The sequence below is a fragment of the Stegastes partitus genome, unplaced genomic scaffold (assembly GCF_000690725.1).
Source record: "Stegastes partitus isolate 25-593 unplaced genomic scaffold, Stegastes_partitus-1.0.2 Scaffold2793, whole genome shotgun sequence".
NCBI lineage: Eukaryota > Metazoa > Chordata > Actinopteri > Pomacentridae > Stegastes > Stegastes partitus.
In genome coordinates, this window is record NW_007580524.1 from 47884 (window position 1) to 66624 (window position 18741).

The 18741-nt window shown below is 40.9% G+C and overlaps 2 protein-coding genes across 6 annotated transcripts in view; both read right to left on the minus strand.

Moving 5' to 3' along the window:
• trpm7 (transient receptor potential cation channel, subfamily M, member 7) overlaps positions 1 to 9036 on the minus strand; it is a 41337-nt gene extending 32301 nt beyond the window's left edge. For all 3 annotated transcript variants that reach the window (XM_008306014.1, XM_008306015.1, XM_008306013.1), the window contains exons 1-2: positions 8879 to 9036; positions 428 to 507 (exon numbers count right to left, since the gene is read on the minus strand). In XM_008306014.1, the coding sequence (XP_008304236.1) occupies positions 428 to 507; positions 8879 to 8881 (83 nt within the window). In that variant the 5' untranslated portion in view covers positions 8882 to 9036. The remainder of the gene's footprint in view (positions 1 to 427; positions 508 to 8878) is intronic.
• A 1883-nt stretch (positions 9037 to 10919) lies between these two features.
• sppl2a (signal peptide peptidase like 2A) overlaps positions 10920 to 18741 on the minus strand; it is a 15083-nt gene continuing 7261 nt past the window's right edge. Inside the window, exons 10-17 of one of the 3 annotated variants that reach the window (XM_008306016.1) lie at positions 18645 to 18719; positions 18256 to 18312; positions 17181 to 17234; positions 15577 to 15676; positions 14842 to 14922; positions 13877 to 14037; positions 12097 to 12130; positions 10920 to 11417 (exon numbers count right to left, since the gene is read on the minus strand). In XM_008306016.1, the coding sequence (XP_008304238.1) occupies positions 11377 to 11417; positions 12097 to 12130; positions 13877 to 14037; positions 14842 to 14922; positions 15577 to 15676; positions 17181 to 17234; positions 18256 to 18312; positions 18645 to 18719 (603 nt within the window). In that variant the 3' untranslated portion in view covers positions 10920 to 11376. The remainder of the gene's footprint in view (positions 11418 to 12096; positions 12131 to 13876; positions 14038 to 14841; positions 14923 to 15576; positions 15677 to 17180; positions 17235 to 18255; positions 18313 to 18644; positions 18720 to 18741) is intronic. The other 2 variants (XM_008306018.1, XM_008306017.1) reach the window with 2 other exon arrangements.

The window sequence follows — 18741 nt, forward strand, 5'->3', positions numbered from 1 at the left end:
CATGCACTCGCATGAGCGCTCTTCGTGACAAGCCAAGAAGAAGCCTACACACAATTTTAACACCGCTTTGCAAGATTCCAGCAAGTCTGCAGAAAAATCCTGATCTATCTGACAAAGGAACACCAACACGCTTGAGGTACAAACAACAAAAATTCCTGTTTTTAACTTTTAAATATCCGTACACAAGAAAATAAATGACATAAATCCTATTCTTGAGACTGGGAGAAGATATGACACAGGTTAATCTCTGGCCTTCCCTCTAACTTAAATGTGTAATTACAGTGACAGACATAAACATTAAAACAGACTCATTTACCCTTTGGAGAGTAGTGGTTAGGGTTTGGACCTGCTTTAACACACACCATGCAATTAGAGCGTTTCCATGGCTATCACCAGAAGACACACTACAGTACTTCTAAGCACATACCTGTGGGGGTCCTTTGACACTGGAAGTATGTACACACATTCCCTCTTGGTGAAAGTGCTTTCTATCCAGGGTTTCTGGGACTGTGAAGAAAGAGAAACAGTTGTGAGCAGTGGACAGCAGCTGATGCTCCTACGGTTTCTGTTTATGGGTTCATTACGGTTGCATTTAATGAATTCAAGATACAAGTCAAGAAAATTGTCCCCTAAGGATGTTGAAAACCAAGTTTGTCCTGTACAGTGTTTGCACAAACATTTGTTGCTTCAAAAAACACGAGTAAATACAGAGGTGGATTTTTTTTTTTAACTTAAGTTAAAACAATGTTTGTTTTTTTTTGTAAATAATGAACTGAAAACGTTCTGAAAGTGCAAAATGGATCCTGGACCTTTTAATCCTTGTAAAATCAGAAGGACTACAGGGCTTACCAAATAAAAATCCTAAATTAAACACATAATCCTGATTACTAGAGTTCAGAAGGACTACAGGTATCTATCTGTGCAATGAAATACTCTCATTCTGTCAGAGCAGTTTTTCATAACAAGGGTTTATGTTACAGGAATTCTCAAGTAATGCCTTATTGTTCGTCCAGTAAAGCTCCAAGGAACCCGGGGGTGATTAGCACCATTAATCCTTCCCAGCACAAAGAGGGAAACCTGCAAACACCATCACCTGCTCTACACCAAAGTATTTCAGCAATTCCTGAAACCCTAACAATAGTTTTTTTACGGCAGCATTTTTTTTACTGGAGCTACCTGCACGTGACCCCCAGTGTCAACAGGATATAAACAACATGAAAACAGGTGATTTAGCAAAAAAAAAAGTTTCAAGTCGTCGTTACCAGGGTTCGGTTCTTTCTACAACAACTAGCGCTTCTACATCTCAGTAAACAGGTCATCCCACCGCTTGATCGGTGCCAGCGAGCCACCGAATGTGTACCTGGATGTCCTCCTCTTCATCTCTGTGTTTAAGGGCTTTGTACAGGAACATGCCAAGGCTCCTTCATGCATCTCCTGGACAAACCACAGCCACCGCAGTCTCCCCCAAGCACTGGTTCATAAGCAACAATTCACTGTACTCTTGGTTGCCGAAGAAGCACGCAACTTCCATGTAGGTCTCAAAGTCTACAGCGATACGGTTACCACACAGATCCGGCCTCGAGTTAAAAGCTGAGTGATCAGTGAGAGGTTGCAGCCTCCAAACTCCATCCACTGTTAATCTGTAAGAAGCCACTCAGGGGGCAGATGAATGTGTCTGAGACAAACTAGATATTATACTTAGGCTGGGGAGAAAGAGGCGAGGGAGGCGGGGGTGTGGGAGAGGATTAGCGGATGGGCAGAGGCCTCAATGATATATACCTAGATGTCTACTGACGACACACCACCAACTGTGATCTATGCGGCGAAAACACACAGAAACTCAAGGCTCTCCGCACTTTGAGATGCCTGCTTCATTTCCATCAGGGATACGGTGTGGGAAAAAAAATGCCACGATCAAGAAAAACAAAGACATCAAACTAATGTAGTAGAATGGCACACACAGTAGAGCGCTTTACATACAGAGCCCCAAGCATAGGTTAACATACAGGTTTAATGATTTTTCTGGTGCCTTTATTGGACAGTCAATAGCGGAGAGGCAGACAGGAAACTAGGGCAGTTACAGAGTTGTATTTGCACACACGGAAGGTCTCCCACATGGAAAAACTCTGCATTTGCTGTGTCCACATATGATTTTTTATTTTTTTTCTCTTTAACTATTCACACAGTGCTGGAGAACACTGGTGAATTAGGAGCTCACTACATCTCAGATGAAAGTCTCCCAGAAGGAGCTTTAATAGTGTAATTCTAAACCTCATTTATGATGAAATGCTTCTCGGACTGAAAGTGAGAATCTCCACCACCAACAATTTACTGTGATCTAGCAGATAATCTGATAAGTACGATGGTTTCTGTAGGTGTACATTATTATCTCAGCAGTGGGAATTATCACCGCTTTATATATGGATATATGTTTTGGATGAACCTTGCCCTGAACCCTGAGTTAACCACACAGTACAGACCAGCCCTCAATTACCAAAACCACTTATTTAGGAGTGAAATAAAAAAAGTGGGTGCAGCTGAATAGTTGATATTATTCCACAAATCCTATGCACAGCTCTGAAAGTAGAACCAACACAGTTCAACATTGGAGAAAATATGTCCATAAAAGCACATTTAAAGCTTTAAAAAACCTTTTTACAGAGCTAAGCCAGCTGTTTCTCCCTCCTTCTACTCTTTTTTGAAGCTAAGCTAACTGGCTCTGGCTGCATATTACAAGCACACATGCTCAAACACACAAGAATGCCATTAATCACAACATCACACCAAATTTCTGCAAGAAACAGAATAATTGCATTTTTAAAACTATTTCTTAAAGTCAGTGTATTTGAGCTGGCGTCCCATGCACAGGGGCTAAAGTCCCTGACGCAGCGGTCGTGAGTTCGAGTCCCGCTCGTGACCCTTTGCTGAAAGTCCTTCCCCCATTCTTCTCCCCCACTTTCCTGTCTCTCTCTCTTCACTGTACGATTAAATTAAGGCAAAAAGGCCAAAAAGAAAAAAAAAAAAAAAAGAAGTCTGTATTTGATTTTGTATTAGTTTTCTCGGTTTCATCAGCACCTGACAACTCTCATCTTGTACATGACACGAGTATATCCTGGTACATGAACACATTCAACAATAAAACATGAGGATCTGTATGTAATGTACGCTTTGTCACCCTGGTAGAGGGAAAACACAATGCAGCCAATCAGAGGTTAGATATCGGTGAGCCAATTAGCAGCATTTTCCCAACTGTAATGCCTCTGAACTGTCAGTTTAAAAGTACAACAGCATCACTGTTACAGCTCCATCTGGTAAAAAACAGGACTGTTGTCTGTTCAGGTCGACTGGTTGGTTAAGAAGCTCTCACCTGACCAAACTCTCGTTGGCTAGATGACAACAGGGTTATTTTTACAGGGAGAAAAGCTCTAAATCAGTAGAATTCCATAATTAATCCATTATTTTTTGCTGAACAGACAACCTGTGAACACCCCTGCATTTTGCCCAACCTAATGGAGACTTCTAGGTCTAACTTATTTAGTTTATGTTTACTTTACATATAATAGATCGACAACCCACATGGCATACATCTAAAAACAAAAGGCAAATTTTTCTGAGGTATAACTTCCTCAATAGTTGAGATCATGAGCTGATGCAGTGCTTCTGTCAGAAGTCATATGAACACAGGCAGGTGCACACTGGTGTGATCCCAGTTTTTTTTATTACTTACAAAATAACCGGGTTAAAGTGGTTTATTATGTTGCAAATACTAGTTTATGTCTAATTCATTTGGGTTAATAAGGTGCATCCAGTATACTTAGTTTATCTACAGACAATAGACAGACTTTTTTTCCCTGCCACGACCACTTGTTTGAAGATAGGCACGATTTCATTCGACAAACATTTTCTTTGGATAAATGCAGCCCTATTCAAAGACATGACACTTTTATTAACTTTAGTTTGCAGCCTGTCCGATGTTGTGGATGACATGCCGTGAAGTTAAAAGGCAGTGATGCCTTTTATCTGTACCGCGAGTCATTCACTCTTCACTGCCCCCATGGTGACTGAATCAGCCACCTAATCAGTGTCTGTAATCTAATTCAGTGTGTAGAGTTTCACTACCTGCTGAACGAGTGGCCGAAGTGAGACACACCCGATGACTTATGGGAGGTCTCGGTGCCGGTGGAGGAATGCTTTCAACAAAAACGCCCCTGTCTCTTTGATGCAACGCAACCTAACAAAGTGTTAATGAGGCAAATAGAGCAGGACTGTGCTCTGCTAACCTGTAACCATGGTACCTGAGAATGTCAGGCAACAAAAGACTTGAGCTTTAGAGCCCCTGCCAACATACGCTCTCACTCTCCACTTCCCTGCTCCCTCCCTCTTCCTCTCTGGCTTCTTTCTCTGAGCTCCAGGTTTTATGATTACCCTGTTCCTGTACAAAAACAGAACCCGGCACCTTTCTGTCCATCTCAGTGTGACATGCTGAGAGTTTTGTTAATGGCCAACCATGTGTGGAAACAAATGTGCTCATATGGAGAGACACAAATTTTGGTCACGTACCGTCGCTTTTATTTTCTGACTGTCATCCCCTAACAACACACAAGAACATGAACTCTTAAGTCAGAAAGCTTGCCAACTGAGCTCTTCCTCCACCCCCTCCTTCTTTTTCCCAACAGTGCAACAAGGCTGGCTGGTCGTGGTCAACCCATCATTCCTCTGGCTCTGCCTGACGTAACACGGGCTGAGATAACATCTGGCCTGGCAATTCAATTACCCATTAGAAAGAGTGGAAGCAATGGGGTCAGCACTTTAGTATGAGCAGTAGCCAAACAGAAGAGTGGTTCTCAGAGAACCGGCAGAAGCATCCAAATTAATTTCTGCTTTATTTTTGTCTCCATTTACTTTCAGAAACTGTTATGAAAGCGCACCGAATGTGATATGGCTTCCAGCAGTTTCCCATTCCTGGTGGTAGAAGATAGAAATAAAGGTTTGGGTTGGAAGCCAAAGAAACAGAAACGTTATTGTTGTTTTTAATCAGCATTAAAAAAAAAACGTCAATCATAAACACAATATATTTTACAAGAATTGCAACTGCACCACTGGTGCTATGGCCGCAAGCATGGACTCAGAACTGGGGCATTCTCCACGGTACAGTGAGCTAAGGCTCCTGTCATGAGTGTTTCCATGCCACAACGTTGATTCCTTATCGCTGTTCCCTTTGAGCTGAGACACATCATAGGAAAACAATGTTGATTAATTTAATCCTACCCGTTCTTCTTAACAATAAAGGTTTTTTTTTCTTCTTACATCAGAGTAAATTAAATATCTTTAGACTGGCTGGACAGAACAAGACATTTTAAGATGTCAGTTTGTCAGATGTCAGTGATTTACAGCCAGTTGTAGCTCTCCAATAAATGACAAAAAAACAACAAATAAGGACAAGAGACATGCCAGGATCCAAGCTGTTTTTAAGTCTTTTTGGTTTGGACCAAGTCAAATCTCGAGTTATTTGAAATCAATCCAAAATCAAGGTCTTAAGTCTGAAGCTTTCCTAAATCATATCTAACAAGTCCCTGAACAATAACACGTGAACAACAAGGCAGCAGCTCTGGCAGAGTTGAACATTTTGCTTTTAAAGCTGTTGGCTGAGGTCATGTCCCTTCAAGTCATTTTAATGAACGGTGGACAAAATAAAAAGACTGAGCTGCAAAGTTCTTGTACAAAACGACTTGGGTATTTTAATTTTTCAGACCTGACAACGATACTGGAAAACTGTGGCTTTGTGTTTCTGGAGCGAATACAGCAGCTGTGTAAAGGTTGGAAATATTTGCAAATATTTCAATCACAACTCTGGCAATGATTGCAAAGGATATGACAAACTTCCTTGTATAGTCTCCTCAAAACAAGGATTGGTTTCAAGTAGCATTTGGCACATGTGCAGCTGGCACACTTGAAGTGCATACAGTCCAGGTAGTCGCAAAGTTTAAGCTGCACAAGGACATCCGGAAAGGTGTCTACACTGACCCTTGCGGACTTGGTGAAATAAGGAAATTTATGTCAAGACGACTCTTGCAGACGTGAAAAACGTGTATTGGCCGTAACACAAGCCGACGTTATTTTGATGAACTGTGGCTCAAATCCAAGTCTCGGGTTTACAGCACTCAGGAGACCACCACGTAAAACGTCTGTGTTCAATCCCTGGTGCAATGAAGTGTGTTGAGGAGATTGTAATCTTTCTGATTGGGTCAAAGTGGCATAAAAGTAGGCCTGCATAAATTAACTTCAATAACAGAGAATATATTACAAACTTTGAGAGATTTTAAGTAAGCCAGGGCTAATAAATGTGTATTATAAGATCTAGACTTATAAAAGAATGTTAAATGGAGGGAACGTGTTCACTGTAGCCTTCTGATAAGATTCCTGGAAGGCTTCATGCTGAAGCCCATACAGTCATGAGACCAAAGTGTGATGGCTCTTCAGCTCTCACACTCGTGCCCCCTGGGCAAAGCTCTAAAAGACAGCACAGCATGAGCTGATACAAAGCTAGCATGCCACCCTCAGTCCTACCTTCAGGCAGCTGTATAATCAAGTGTTGTAAAGCATGTGATGACTTCTCTTCCCAACATCTGCTGCTCATGGTTATGTGTGAATGTAAGAAATCCAGGTTCCAGCAGTCTGAAGTTAGGAGGCAGCAGCACGGACAGCGCCAAGTTATTGCTTCATATCTTTGCTATTGAATAAAATAAAAAGTAGAAACATGCATACCTCTAGTTTGCGTCAGCCTAACAGCAACATAAGATATGCACCAAGTTGAATCCAATGCAGCTCTTTTTGGGCAGTTCACAAAACATGCAAGTCAGCTCTGCGCCTGACCGGCAGCTACGCACTGCAGACGGAGAGGAAACAGTAAGCTGGATACTACAGAGGAGCGGTCCATTCATAAAATCAACAAACTGTGACTGTGACCAATTTTTTGAAAGCCCCAGTCCAGCACCACTGAAAAAACTTTATCAGGCATCTTCAAAAGAGCTTCTGTACGAGTGGTGCAAATGGACTGGAACATGAGATACCAAAGCTCAGAGACACATGCCACAGTCACTACAGTCACACACACACGCGTGCCCACAGTGCTACACTCTATTCTGGAGCACAGAATGATGCAAGACCATTTTCTACCAGCTCACAGGGAACTAAAGCCCAAGCTGATGACCAGTTAAACCACCCACCATTACGTAAGAGTCTGTGACTTGCAATAACAAAATTCTATCTATGTTGCCGGTGATAGACATCAAATCACGCCGACTGCTCTGATGAAGCAGCATTAGTTCGAATCACCCCGTTCCTGACAGACCGCTCAGAGCAGCAGCATCCAGAGGTAAGCTGGGGCATGTGACCAGCTCAGACCGGCTCTGTGAGAAAGAAAAGACAAAAAAAAAAAAAACGGCTCCGGCTGCCTCAATGAATAAAGGGTAGATATCTTGGAGGAAAAGGACAAATATCAATATATCGATGTAATAATGTGGGACGGCAGATTAGGCATCATGTGACATGTTTCTCATCTTACAAGCCACAGAACAGTTAAACAACACCATCTGCTAAAAATCTGATTTGACTCCAACGACAAATTCTGTAGCTATATTAGTATAAATGACTAATTCTTGTTTGTACTTTAAAACATTGTGTGTCTGTCTTTTGATGGGAGGACAAAAGTTCTTTAAAGTGCCAATATAATCTTCAACAAAAAAAGAAAAGAGGTAGGGCACATGACAATAGAAGATTGTGCCATATGTAGCTCTCCCTTTTTACTGATCTATGGTAACAGCATGAGAAAAGCAGAAAACAGTGCATCAAGTCATAATACACAGTTTTAGATGACCTCCAGCCTAAACTACCATCACGACGAACATCACAGTATCATCAATGTCGATAGGGTCACTTTATGCAGCTGTGTACCAACAACACTGTGGTCAGATGTGAGTCACAGCTGTGGCTATGAGCCTTCTTCCATGTCTGCTCATTCTGCGGAACGACAAGGACGAGACAGGAAATTCTTTGGAGGGGGGAAGAAAAAAAAACGAGGAGGCAGCGCTTGTCACGAAGAGGAGAAATTACAACTTACAAACAGTGATGTTGGGACAACAACGTCTGCAGCAGGCCTGAAACATTCACCTCTCACCAGATAGCACACAGTCACCAGAGGGCGTGCAGCGGGTTTATCGGAAGTCTGAGCTAATAAACGCACCGTTTGAACACCACTTTACTTTTTCCCGAATAAAAAGCGTTCAGTCTGAACAGCCTTGGCAGCCGCTCAAGGTGGCATTGACTTGTTACTGGCAATGACAGCGTGTCTTGTCCGACATCCGAGACAGCTGGAAGAATTGTGTCTCAATCAAGTGCCAGCTCCTCCTGACGCCACGATATTATCAGATCCGTGTCTTGCTGATTATTTGGTGAACAAAAGCTCCGTCTCTGTTATCTTACGGCACAGAAAGCGCCGCTAACAGCAGCCAGCTACCGCAGCTGCTTTAGCTAGTTAGCTTAGGTTAAGGACTAGCATTTAGCGCTAGCGAGCTAGCTATTTAGCCTGCTAACGTTACGCCCGTGTGTGATTTTGGGGTTTTGTTGCTAGACAGTGTGTCACCGTGTAAACTCTACTTGCTGCGTTCGTGTTACGGTGTTTTAGCCGAACACCCAGACAGTCGGCAAACACAGCAAATAGCAGCGGGACCCCGGCTGGGTGCCTGACAGGCAGGAGGCAGCATGCACGGGGGGACCTGCCACTCAAAGCCCCCGATCAGTCACGACGATCCTCCGCGCCAATTTAACAAGACTATAAAAGCCCGAGGAGGCAGCTGGCCACCCACGGAGGACAACATACCATTCTCTTCACCGTTGAGACGCAGGAAGAGCTCTGTCGTGGCTTTTATCCATCTATCGGCGGTGCTCTCGGTTAGCCTTGGAAGGAAAGCCCGGTGGAGGTTGGAGAGATCCGCTTCGGCTGCAGCTCCAACGGAAGGTTGCTTTTTCATAATTGTGCGACTCCAGACTGACGCTGCATGACGAGCCGGCTGACTCAGCCAGCTCACTGTCACATGGCTGAGGCGGAGCCAGCGGCCACATGTGCGCTTTGTTTTACTTCCTAATAAATACAAACAAGCAGCTAAAAAGATTAATTCACCTGTGCTCGTCCTGCCTCACTTGTGTAGCCTGGCTGAGGGCAAACGCTGTGAGATGACCTTTAAAATAACAACCGCTGGATCCACTTTCTGACTATGTACCGGTGGTTTATACATATTAGCTGTATGGATAATTTACCCCCTAAAATTACAGATCTGTTCGAGGTCATTTGTGACAACGAAGCTGGGGTTGCCTTCTCTTAGTCTTCATCCATATTGTCTTTAAACACGTAAACCTTTTAAACCTTCTGAGCCTTGTTTCCTCCTGTCGCATTTTCACTCACGGTCGGCTCTTTTTTTATTTTCTATTTTATTTTAACTGCAATACCATGTGAAATGTCCTCTGCGCAATATACCAAAGTTTTAAACCATATATCACGAACACAGACAGTTGGTCTTACTTCGTTTGCTTTACAAAAATAAAAAAATAAATAAAAAAGAATGAGCATGTACAATATTTTGCCCACAGATGTTACAAACGCTAGAAGAAGAAGAAGAAAGTGTCTCCAGATGTTTGACTACTTGTTTCCACACTCATCTCCTATCTGTGGGGGTTTCTTCCTCCTTCTTATTTTTAGAATCTAATTCTTGCATATTATTTTTATTTTCTTTTTGCAAAGTTTTAAATTGTGGATTAAAGGGCTTTAATAAATAAATACATATCACGATTTTAAGCTTTTTTTTCAGTGGAACAGCTCATAAATAATTCCAGTCTTGTGGGTTTTTAACTAGCTCTGATAAATTGTGTAACTTTGAATAGTTTTTAAATGATAACATGCTTTTATCCCACTGCTGGGTTTAGGATTAATTCATCTGCAAGACCCCTCCAGAGGACCCTTCTGGTCAAAGATTTGCACTATGACCAGAATCCATTTATTATTTATTACCTGTACATAGTGAGTCATTGCAAACATCTCTCATTTCTGACTCATTCACATTTAGAAAGTATGAATCTGCAATATTACAAGACAACCAACCACAGAATGCTTCCACCAGGCCACCAAAACTTGTCATTAATGGTTTCTAACGAGTCCAGAAAAGGCTACTTATTAATCCTTATATGACATGTTAAGGGTGCCTTGTTAGATAATGGTGCTATATACGGCTTTCTGTAGTTTTAGGGCTGTTAAGTCAACAGATACCAGCAGTCATAAATTACAATTGTCCCAGATAAGGGTTTGGAAGGAAAGTAAAGCCTTACAGAATATTTCATAGCTGCCAATTTAGTTTCTTTTCTTAGAATCATGTTTGGGGAAAAAAAAGCAACCATAATCACTAGAATGCACATTTCAGAGTGAAATAAAATGGGACTTAAATGGTGGTACAGTACATCGGAATGGAAGCATTTAACTTACAAACTGTGGATGACAAGTGTTTTTATGACCGGTCAGAGGTGTGTCTGTGCTGGTCTGCTCCTGCTCAGTAACTTTAAGGCCTACAGACACCCGTAATTCCAGTGGACTTGCTTTAACACAGAGAGCTCTGTCAGAGATGGAAACGCGCCAGCTCTGTTTAATGCTCTATACGGCAGCAACTTCCTTTGTTGTGGTGTTTATTTTAATTATTCATGCCTGACACTATCAGGCCTCTGGCTCCCTAACAAAACACAGAGTCTTCCACATGTCTATCAGGTGTTTGCTTGTCCGATAAAGTGCTGTTTATGTACAGCAAGATTTTGTCCTCTAACAAAAAAGAAAGTGTAAATGGGAGGAAGGGGAGGAAACAAAAAAAAGAAAATCCATGTACAAGAACATTATACAGAAGCTCTTCATTTCAGAAAGGCAATGAAAGAAATCACATCGTACAAACAGATTACACAGAAACCCCGGTTATCAAAACTTATAATGTAGGTACAAGTAATTTAAAACCCCCTGACCCTCCCCCGATCAACCAAGTGTCAAGCTGAATATTATAAAGTGCGTTCTTCATTTTGTTATATGCAAACATCACCAAGGCAAAGTTGTTACAGTTTTCTGAGAGTAAACCTAACAGATCTTTCAGGCACTAAACACGTTTTTTTTTTTTTTTTTTTTAAACTGTTTAAACATCTCTGACCCACCTACAAACTCTTCAATCAAAATTAAACCACATCACTTTAGGATCAATAACACGTATTCCCTTGCGTCGCAAATGTAGTAATAAAATGTCATTTAAAAAAAAAAAAGCATCCAGCAGTTGGATCCATCCTCAGGACTGTACATCAGCATCTCTCAGCGTCTACGGAGCGGTCAGTTCTTCCCTCTAAAGAAAGGAAAGAAAACGTTCATCAGTTTATTGCTTTCAGTTCACTAAACACCACCCACACGAAGACAGACAGTAACTTGGATGGGATTGCAATTTGTAATGCATACTGCATGTACAAGTACCAAATCACAAAGAAAAGACATCCCTAAATTCATGCCACAGCTCTCCCACATTAACTGCAAGCAACAACGTACAGAGGGCAACACGAGCGTGATCTGCGTGAAGGATGGATGGGTAAGAGTGTTAATTCCTGTTTACTGGAAAACATGGATGAGTACAGAAAGAAAATAATACTGATAAACTGCAAACATAAAAAGCTGCAGAAATAAAGAAATGAAACAAGTAGGGGTCCTCGGACCCTAATTAATGGTGTTCCAGGGTCACAGCTTTAAGACAAGGCTGCTTCAGCTCAGATTATTTTTAGTCAACTAGAGACATCTAGTGGTCAATCAAAGCACAACACTACTGTGTCTTTGTATTATAAAGGTGTTAACGTCTATTTTTCTTTGAATACTACGTTGACCCTGGAAATCAGTAGTTAAAATGTCAAAAGACGAAGTAACAGTCATTAAAAAAACCAAAGAAGCTGGTAAGAGGAAAAAAAAGGCACTGCAGCGAGCAACACTAAGGACAAGAAAGATGCAGGGGGAGAGTTCTGGGTTGGAGGGAAGCACACCTGGCAGCAAAGGCTCTCTGGATGAGTCCAAGACCTGGTGAAAATGAAGGCAGGTCAGAATCATATCTCTGTCCTGAGCTCTCTCACACACATACTCACATCCAGCATCCATGCAAATGTCTCAGAATGTGAATGTTTTGAGTTTATCTTGAATCTCTGGATAAGAAATGTCAGTATTTTGGCGTGAATTTCTATAAACAATGTTGTCCAAAGAGGGCAGTTGATGCTTTAGTCTGTTCTTGCCAGTCCAACATGTAAATCTGCAGAAACCTGAAACTCTTAACAACTACGGAATTTCAAGTTACAGTGATATTGGGGTTTACAATACAGAAGTTGTAAAATCCTGACGTGTTTTGACGTCAGGTTACATCATGCACCTCAGGAGAAACTTCAAAGGTATTTTTCTCTCTCATCACTAGCTCATGACAACACTGGCAAATAATGGGTCATCCCACACCACAGGATGTTCTTCAGATGCTCATATGGGAAGCACAATTAAACAATTCTGAGACGTAGTGTAACAATAATAATACTTTGCAGTTAGAATTAAAAAAAAAAAAAAAAGAAAAAAGAAGAAGAAGCAGAAGGCTTAACGAGTCTGGACAAACAAATGGTTGGGAAGATAAAGTCGACACAGGTTGTCTATTCTTCAGTAAGAGCTGGAGGTGGATCTTAATTATTAGTTACCCTAATACGTTTGTGAACAGTTCTGGAGGTTTAATCTGTGAAACCCTCACACCACCACATAGTATGTACCGACCATCGGTTCAGATCAGGTCCTAGACAAGATTTGTCCTTCGATTATCAGGAGGCGTGAAACGTCTGTAAAACGGCCCAAAAGTCCTGTACCGTGAACCAGGAATATGTTAAGTCAGGATTTCATGCTATACAAGCAAAAACTGATATCAGTGACTGGCTGGGAAGTAAAGGAATGGTTTGGAAAAGAACTATAAAACTGCTTTGAAAATCATCTGACAGGTGAACTTATTGTTGTATTGCTCCTTTACATTTTTTTGTAAGTGGACAAATCCTGGTGAATGTCGTGCACAGCTATCCCTCAAAGGCCCATTCTGAGCCAGAAAACAACCCTTAACTGGAGTAGAATTGGTCATAATCCCTCATGTGGCTGACTCTTGGTGTTCTCTTCAGTGTAAGCCTGTAATAAGAGCAATGACAGTGTAGACATGCTGCACTGTTTACTCAGCATTTCCAGCTGCAGAGAACTAAGTGATGTTAAAAAAAAAAAGTTACATTCAAAAGGGGTTTGGATGATAACTTAAGTCCCAATAATGATGCACTGCATGTTCTTCTCTAGAGCCTCAGGTGTCTGGTGGGCGCAGTTTCTCCCTCCCAATTTAGTTGCATGACAAAATAGCTGCTTGGCAAAGTAGAACTGATGCAGGCTAATGACGCAGATAAGTTTTGTTCTCAGGACTGCAACAAATTGGTGGAGACAAATCATTAAGCAAGGCTGATCAGGAAATGGCCTTTTTTTGCTGAACAGGGAAGGTTTTATTATGTTATGCACAGGAAGCTTGCAACTGAAGCATGTTAGGCACATTAGCATTGTAAATATTTACAACGCTGTCCTAGTGTTTAGCAGTGACCATACATCTGGACAATGAGCCTTTGGGCTTCAGAATAGCACTGTGTTGACTGTCTTTCCATGAACTGGTGGTGACAATCAACTATCACAGAAACAGGGAAATCTGTTTGAAAGCACTGAAGACATACAAGTGCAGCTGTCAAACACTTTGTATTTTTTCTCTGCTTGCCTCACCTCATAGGAGGTTCCTGCCCAGAACATCCTCATCTCTCCCCTGCACCCTGCCACCACAGCAGAGGTTATCAGGGTAAAGGGCACTAAGTAGAGAAGAGCAGGCTGTCCCATCCCTGACAGCAGCATCACAGTAAATGTCAGTAACATTCCCAGCAGATAGGCTACAGAAAATAACAGAGACACACAAACACAAACAGAAAGAAAGAGACAAGGTCAAGTTAAAGCTTGTACCTCACACATTTTAAACTTGAATTCAGTGAAGGTCTGTTAGTGGACAGCTAAATTAAGGTAAGATAACCATTTTCTTTTCTTTCTTTCTTTCTTTTTAAGTTATTTTTTGGCCTTTCGTGCCTTTATTTGATAAAACAGTGGAGAAGGGGGACAGGAAGGTAGGGGAGAAGAAAAGTGTCACGAGCCGGATTCAAACTCGCTACCATACTGCGCCGGGGACTTTTAGCCCCTGTACATGAGACACCAGTTCAAGTGAGCTATCGCGGCGCCCCAAGATAACCATTTTCAATGTAATTTCGGTCGTAGCTACCAAGCAGCAGCAGCCTGCAATGTGGGCATTTAGGGAACATCAGCAAATTTTAGTGTCTATCGATAAGAAAAAGTTCAGCAAGTCATATGTTTTGCCTGTGACAAGGTGGGAGGTGCAACCAAATGAGGAAATTTGTCGCAGCTGTACAACCAGTGAAAAAGTTAGTCTGAAGTGTAGTACAGCAGGAAACGAAAGACAACAACACAATAATTACAATATATGTGCAAAATGATACAGTGTTCAAAAACATTTAAAAAAAAGAAATGGCAGACTGGACATATTTAAGCATCACCAATTCTCCTGTAATGTAAATAAACAATTCATTGGACAAACTGTTTATCACTTGTTGCATAATTTTGCATTATTTTTCCTCCTTTTGCAAGTCACAGTACAACAAAATTGTAAAGATTGAGACATGAGGTACCTATGCAGCAGCTGACAAAGTAGATCTTCTTGCTGCTCTTAATCCAAACATCAAACCTGCTGCAGTAGGCCACCAGGAGACCTGTTTGACCAACAACAATGCACAGAGGTCACGATACATCCCATTACAAATGTTTGCCTTCATTGAGTCTGATTTCAGAGATTGTGCTGCATTTTGTCTTTGGTTAATTAAAAAAAAAACAAAAAAAAAAAACACAACAACAACAACAACAACAACAACAACAACATAGGTGGTTTAGGGGCTTTAAAAGGACCCAGAATGGCCTTTCATCCAGCCCAAATTCTTCTCTGTATGTGGGTATTTATAGTTACAGTTGAGAGTATAAAGGCAATCAGGCACTGAGTGGAGAGAGAGACAATATACAGAAAAGAGTTCCTGCTAGAATCAAACTGTGGAGGCTACAGTTCTCTAGTGTGTGCCCTGATTATTCAGCTACTGGGTACTAACACTATGCTAGCTTTCCTCTTTTGTTTTCACTTCAAGTAAATGAATACTTTAATTGACATGGATGTTAGGTAGTGTATCGACACCATTTGCTAAGTGAATGTAGTGGGTTTGCATCTAAAATGTCCAAAAGCAATTAACTGTTTACAGCAAAGTCACAACAGAGCTCATATGGTCTTTATATGCGGTAGTTTAACTGACTGGTGATCAGCAGCCATTGTTATTTGAGGTCAAATAGTTTCCAGACATTATGTAAGAACATAACCTCACCTGGAACAATGATATCCCCATAACCCAGAATGGAGAACTGCATCCCACACAGGTTCTGAGCCCAAGCTGAGAACCGTGGGACACGCATCACCACTGGTAGCTATGACAAATAAAAAAATTAATTAGAAGTTCAAAATGGCAGAACTTGTGACAGCAGGATTGTTGCAGTTGTTGCATGCAGCCAAATAGAGTGGCTAAACTTTGTGATACATTCAATCTGACAGCAAGCTCTTGATTTCATATTAATTTCTACAACTGTGAATAGCCATATTAGCATATGCAGTATTAGTGATTTTTTTAAAATTTTCTTTTGGTAACATCGCTGAGATCGCAGAGGTTTTCATACTGATCCTGTATTCTGATGTCCTGCTTAATCCCTGTGATGTTGTTTGTCCCTGGCAGCGCTGCACTTGTTGTCCAGTGATAGTGGAAATGATACCCAGCTCTCTAATGTGGCTCCTTTCCCTGTCATTTTTTTTATTTGCTTCAAGTGACATTGTTGACCACCAAAGCAGTGACCTGGCCAGACTGCATGTAGGAAAACACAGGACTGGACGGGATGGGCAGGTTTTTGAAAATCTGTCTGATAAGGATAAGGGCTAGATGGTCAATAACAACTAAACCTTCAGAATAAAACACTTATATCAACTTTAGGTGACATCTAAAGCAGCAATTATTATTATTTTCTTTTTTACAAATTCACATAATTGCACTATGCAAACTTTGGCACAGTAAATGGCTAACTGGCACATTTTTGTTGTGCTTACAGAGGCGTGCGTGTGTAGACAGCCAATGTTCCAAGAAAATGCAGAAGAAATCTTTGAAATAACATGAAAGGGCTTAACATTCCTGACTGAATCGTGCGGGCACCTCTAACTGCAGAAAGCGGAGGCCTTAAGATATTTACGTGGAAGCAATTTTGACTTAGATATGAATACAAAACAAATAAGGGATAGAGGTCCAGAATGCCAAAACATAGCTCCAGTGAAGAAAAAAAACGCTAAAACAGCACTTGCAGACTAATGCAGCTTGAGCAGAAATGCTGCCTTTAAAATGCGAATGACTTCTCAGCACCTGATGATCATGTGAGAATCGGGCTGTGTTTCTTTCACTCGCTTCACTTTTATGAAAAGGCCAAGAATAGTATATATATATCCCATAAGTGCCCTGATTTAATAGGGTGGCTAATAGTCACATAAAAAAGAAAAATTAAACACACAATATAGGTACACATGGACCGGATGGATACTAAAAAAAAAATTCAAGTACAAACAACTGATTCAGCACATAATTATATTTTAGATGCTTCTCTGCTAGAGAAGTAATCACAGTAAAGCATACTCATTAGTGCTACTGTCCTGTTGATTGAATTTTGGTCACAAGACACTAGGTGGTCCATGTGTAGCTATATGGAATAGTATGTAAAGAAAAAGAAAGGCCCAATACAAAAAAGGGAGATAATTAATCACACATTAATCTGGGAGAAGTTGAAACCGGTTATTTCTCAGAGCAAATCATCTACCTCCCCCACCCCTTCCCACCTACCTCAGAATGTAGCATTAAAAAAAAAAAAAGTAGTTAATGGGTAACAAGTCAAGCCTTACTTTCTCAGAGGGAGCCTGGGGTTCAGCAGGGACCTCCACCATGTTACCTTGTGTCTACGACAGAGCCCACCAGACCCCAGCGCACAGTTAGTCAATCCGTCTATCGTTCCCCTCAGGGCATCAACAACAAGCAGTGCAGATCAGCCAGGATGTTAATAAAGCCAGGTCAAACTCAATAGGGAATTCCACCAAGCTTCGGTTATGGCTGGTTGTTTATGACTTTGGTGATAAAACCATTGCCCTCCTAAGATCCCAAACTTCTGCACACTGCTCTTCTTAAACACCAGTTTATGTATTCATGGCACAGTGTTTCAATTTCTTAATTAGGGATGGGCACTCTGACAAACTTATATCATGGACGACCTTGTCAGAGGAATGCTTCAAGTGACAAAGATCAGGTCCATAAAGTAATAATAAACTCTGACAAAACCTTCTGCCTTCTTCACAAGAACTAATCAAATTGTGAAACTAGTAGGACAATGTCTTTTTGGATTTAAAGGAATAGCTTATTCTTTAAGCAGAATACAGTACTGGAGACTAAGAGTACCCCCAAATGGAGGTAAAAATACAACTCACCACCTTTGCTCAGATCTTTCAGAATAAAATCAGAGGCAAAACAGGATTTAAAAATTTGGGGCCTTTATCATTGATTTACAGTGAGAGGCTTTGATTCCAGACAACCACATGCACATTCTACTTTAAAAGGTCGTTATAACATAATTGGGGCAAATCAACCGCCCCTGCTCCGAACAAAATAAATGATTTTCCTTTTTTAACATCTTGAGCTATAAACAAGGACAGTCCTTGAATAGTGTTAAATGTGGGAGCCTGCAGATTAAAGAAGTGTTTTGGCAGTAATGTTTCTTAAATACAAAACCTGTCATAATGTTTGATAGTAAAACCAACATGAAAAAAAAAAAATCCTTTTTTTCCCCCAATCATCTTGAATCTTAATATCAACATATTGACAAAAACAAATGAGATTTCTGATATTTGAGTCATGTATTTGGCAAAAGCCCAAAAAACTATTTGGTGGAGTTCCCCTTCAAAACCGAAAGCAGTGCAGCGACTTTACCTTCTCTCCAGATGCATCCGGGCCCAAGGCAACCTGCACCATAATACTAACACCATTCTGTTGACAAAGAAAAGTTACTCATTAGTTTATGAATCCAGAGCTGCAAAAACATCTTATATTTATTGATATTAGGTGTTTTCATGTCACTGTGTGTACAGTTCCCTTTGTAAATGATCACACAACCACAAAAAAACGACATTTTGTACAGCAGTTCATTTTGTCCATTGGAAGTCAAAAGACTTTAAACTTTGGGGCAAAAAAAGAATTGAAAGCAAAGCAGGAAATACTTTGGAATGGAAGTGAAAACATCTCTATTTTAAATCAACATGTGAAAAAACAGTACTGCTCTAGCCCTGAGATCCTGTAAAAAAAAAACAACATATACATACCTTGGTGAAGAAGGGAGTGATGAAAACAAAGAAGACATCATACACAAGCAGGAGACTCAGAAGAATCACACAGATCTATGAGACACCAGTAAAAAAT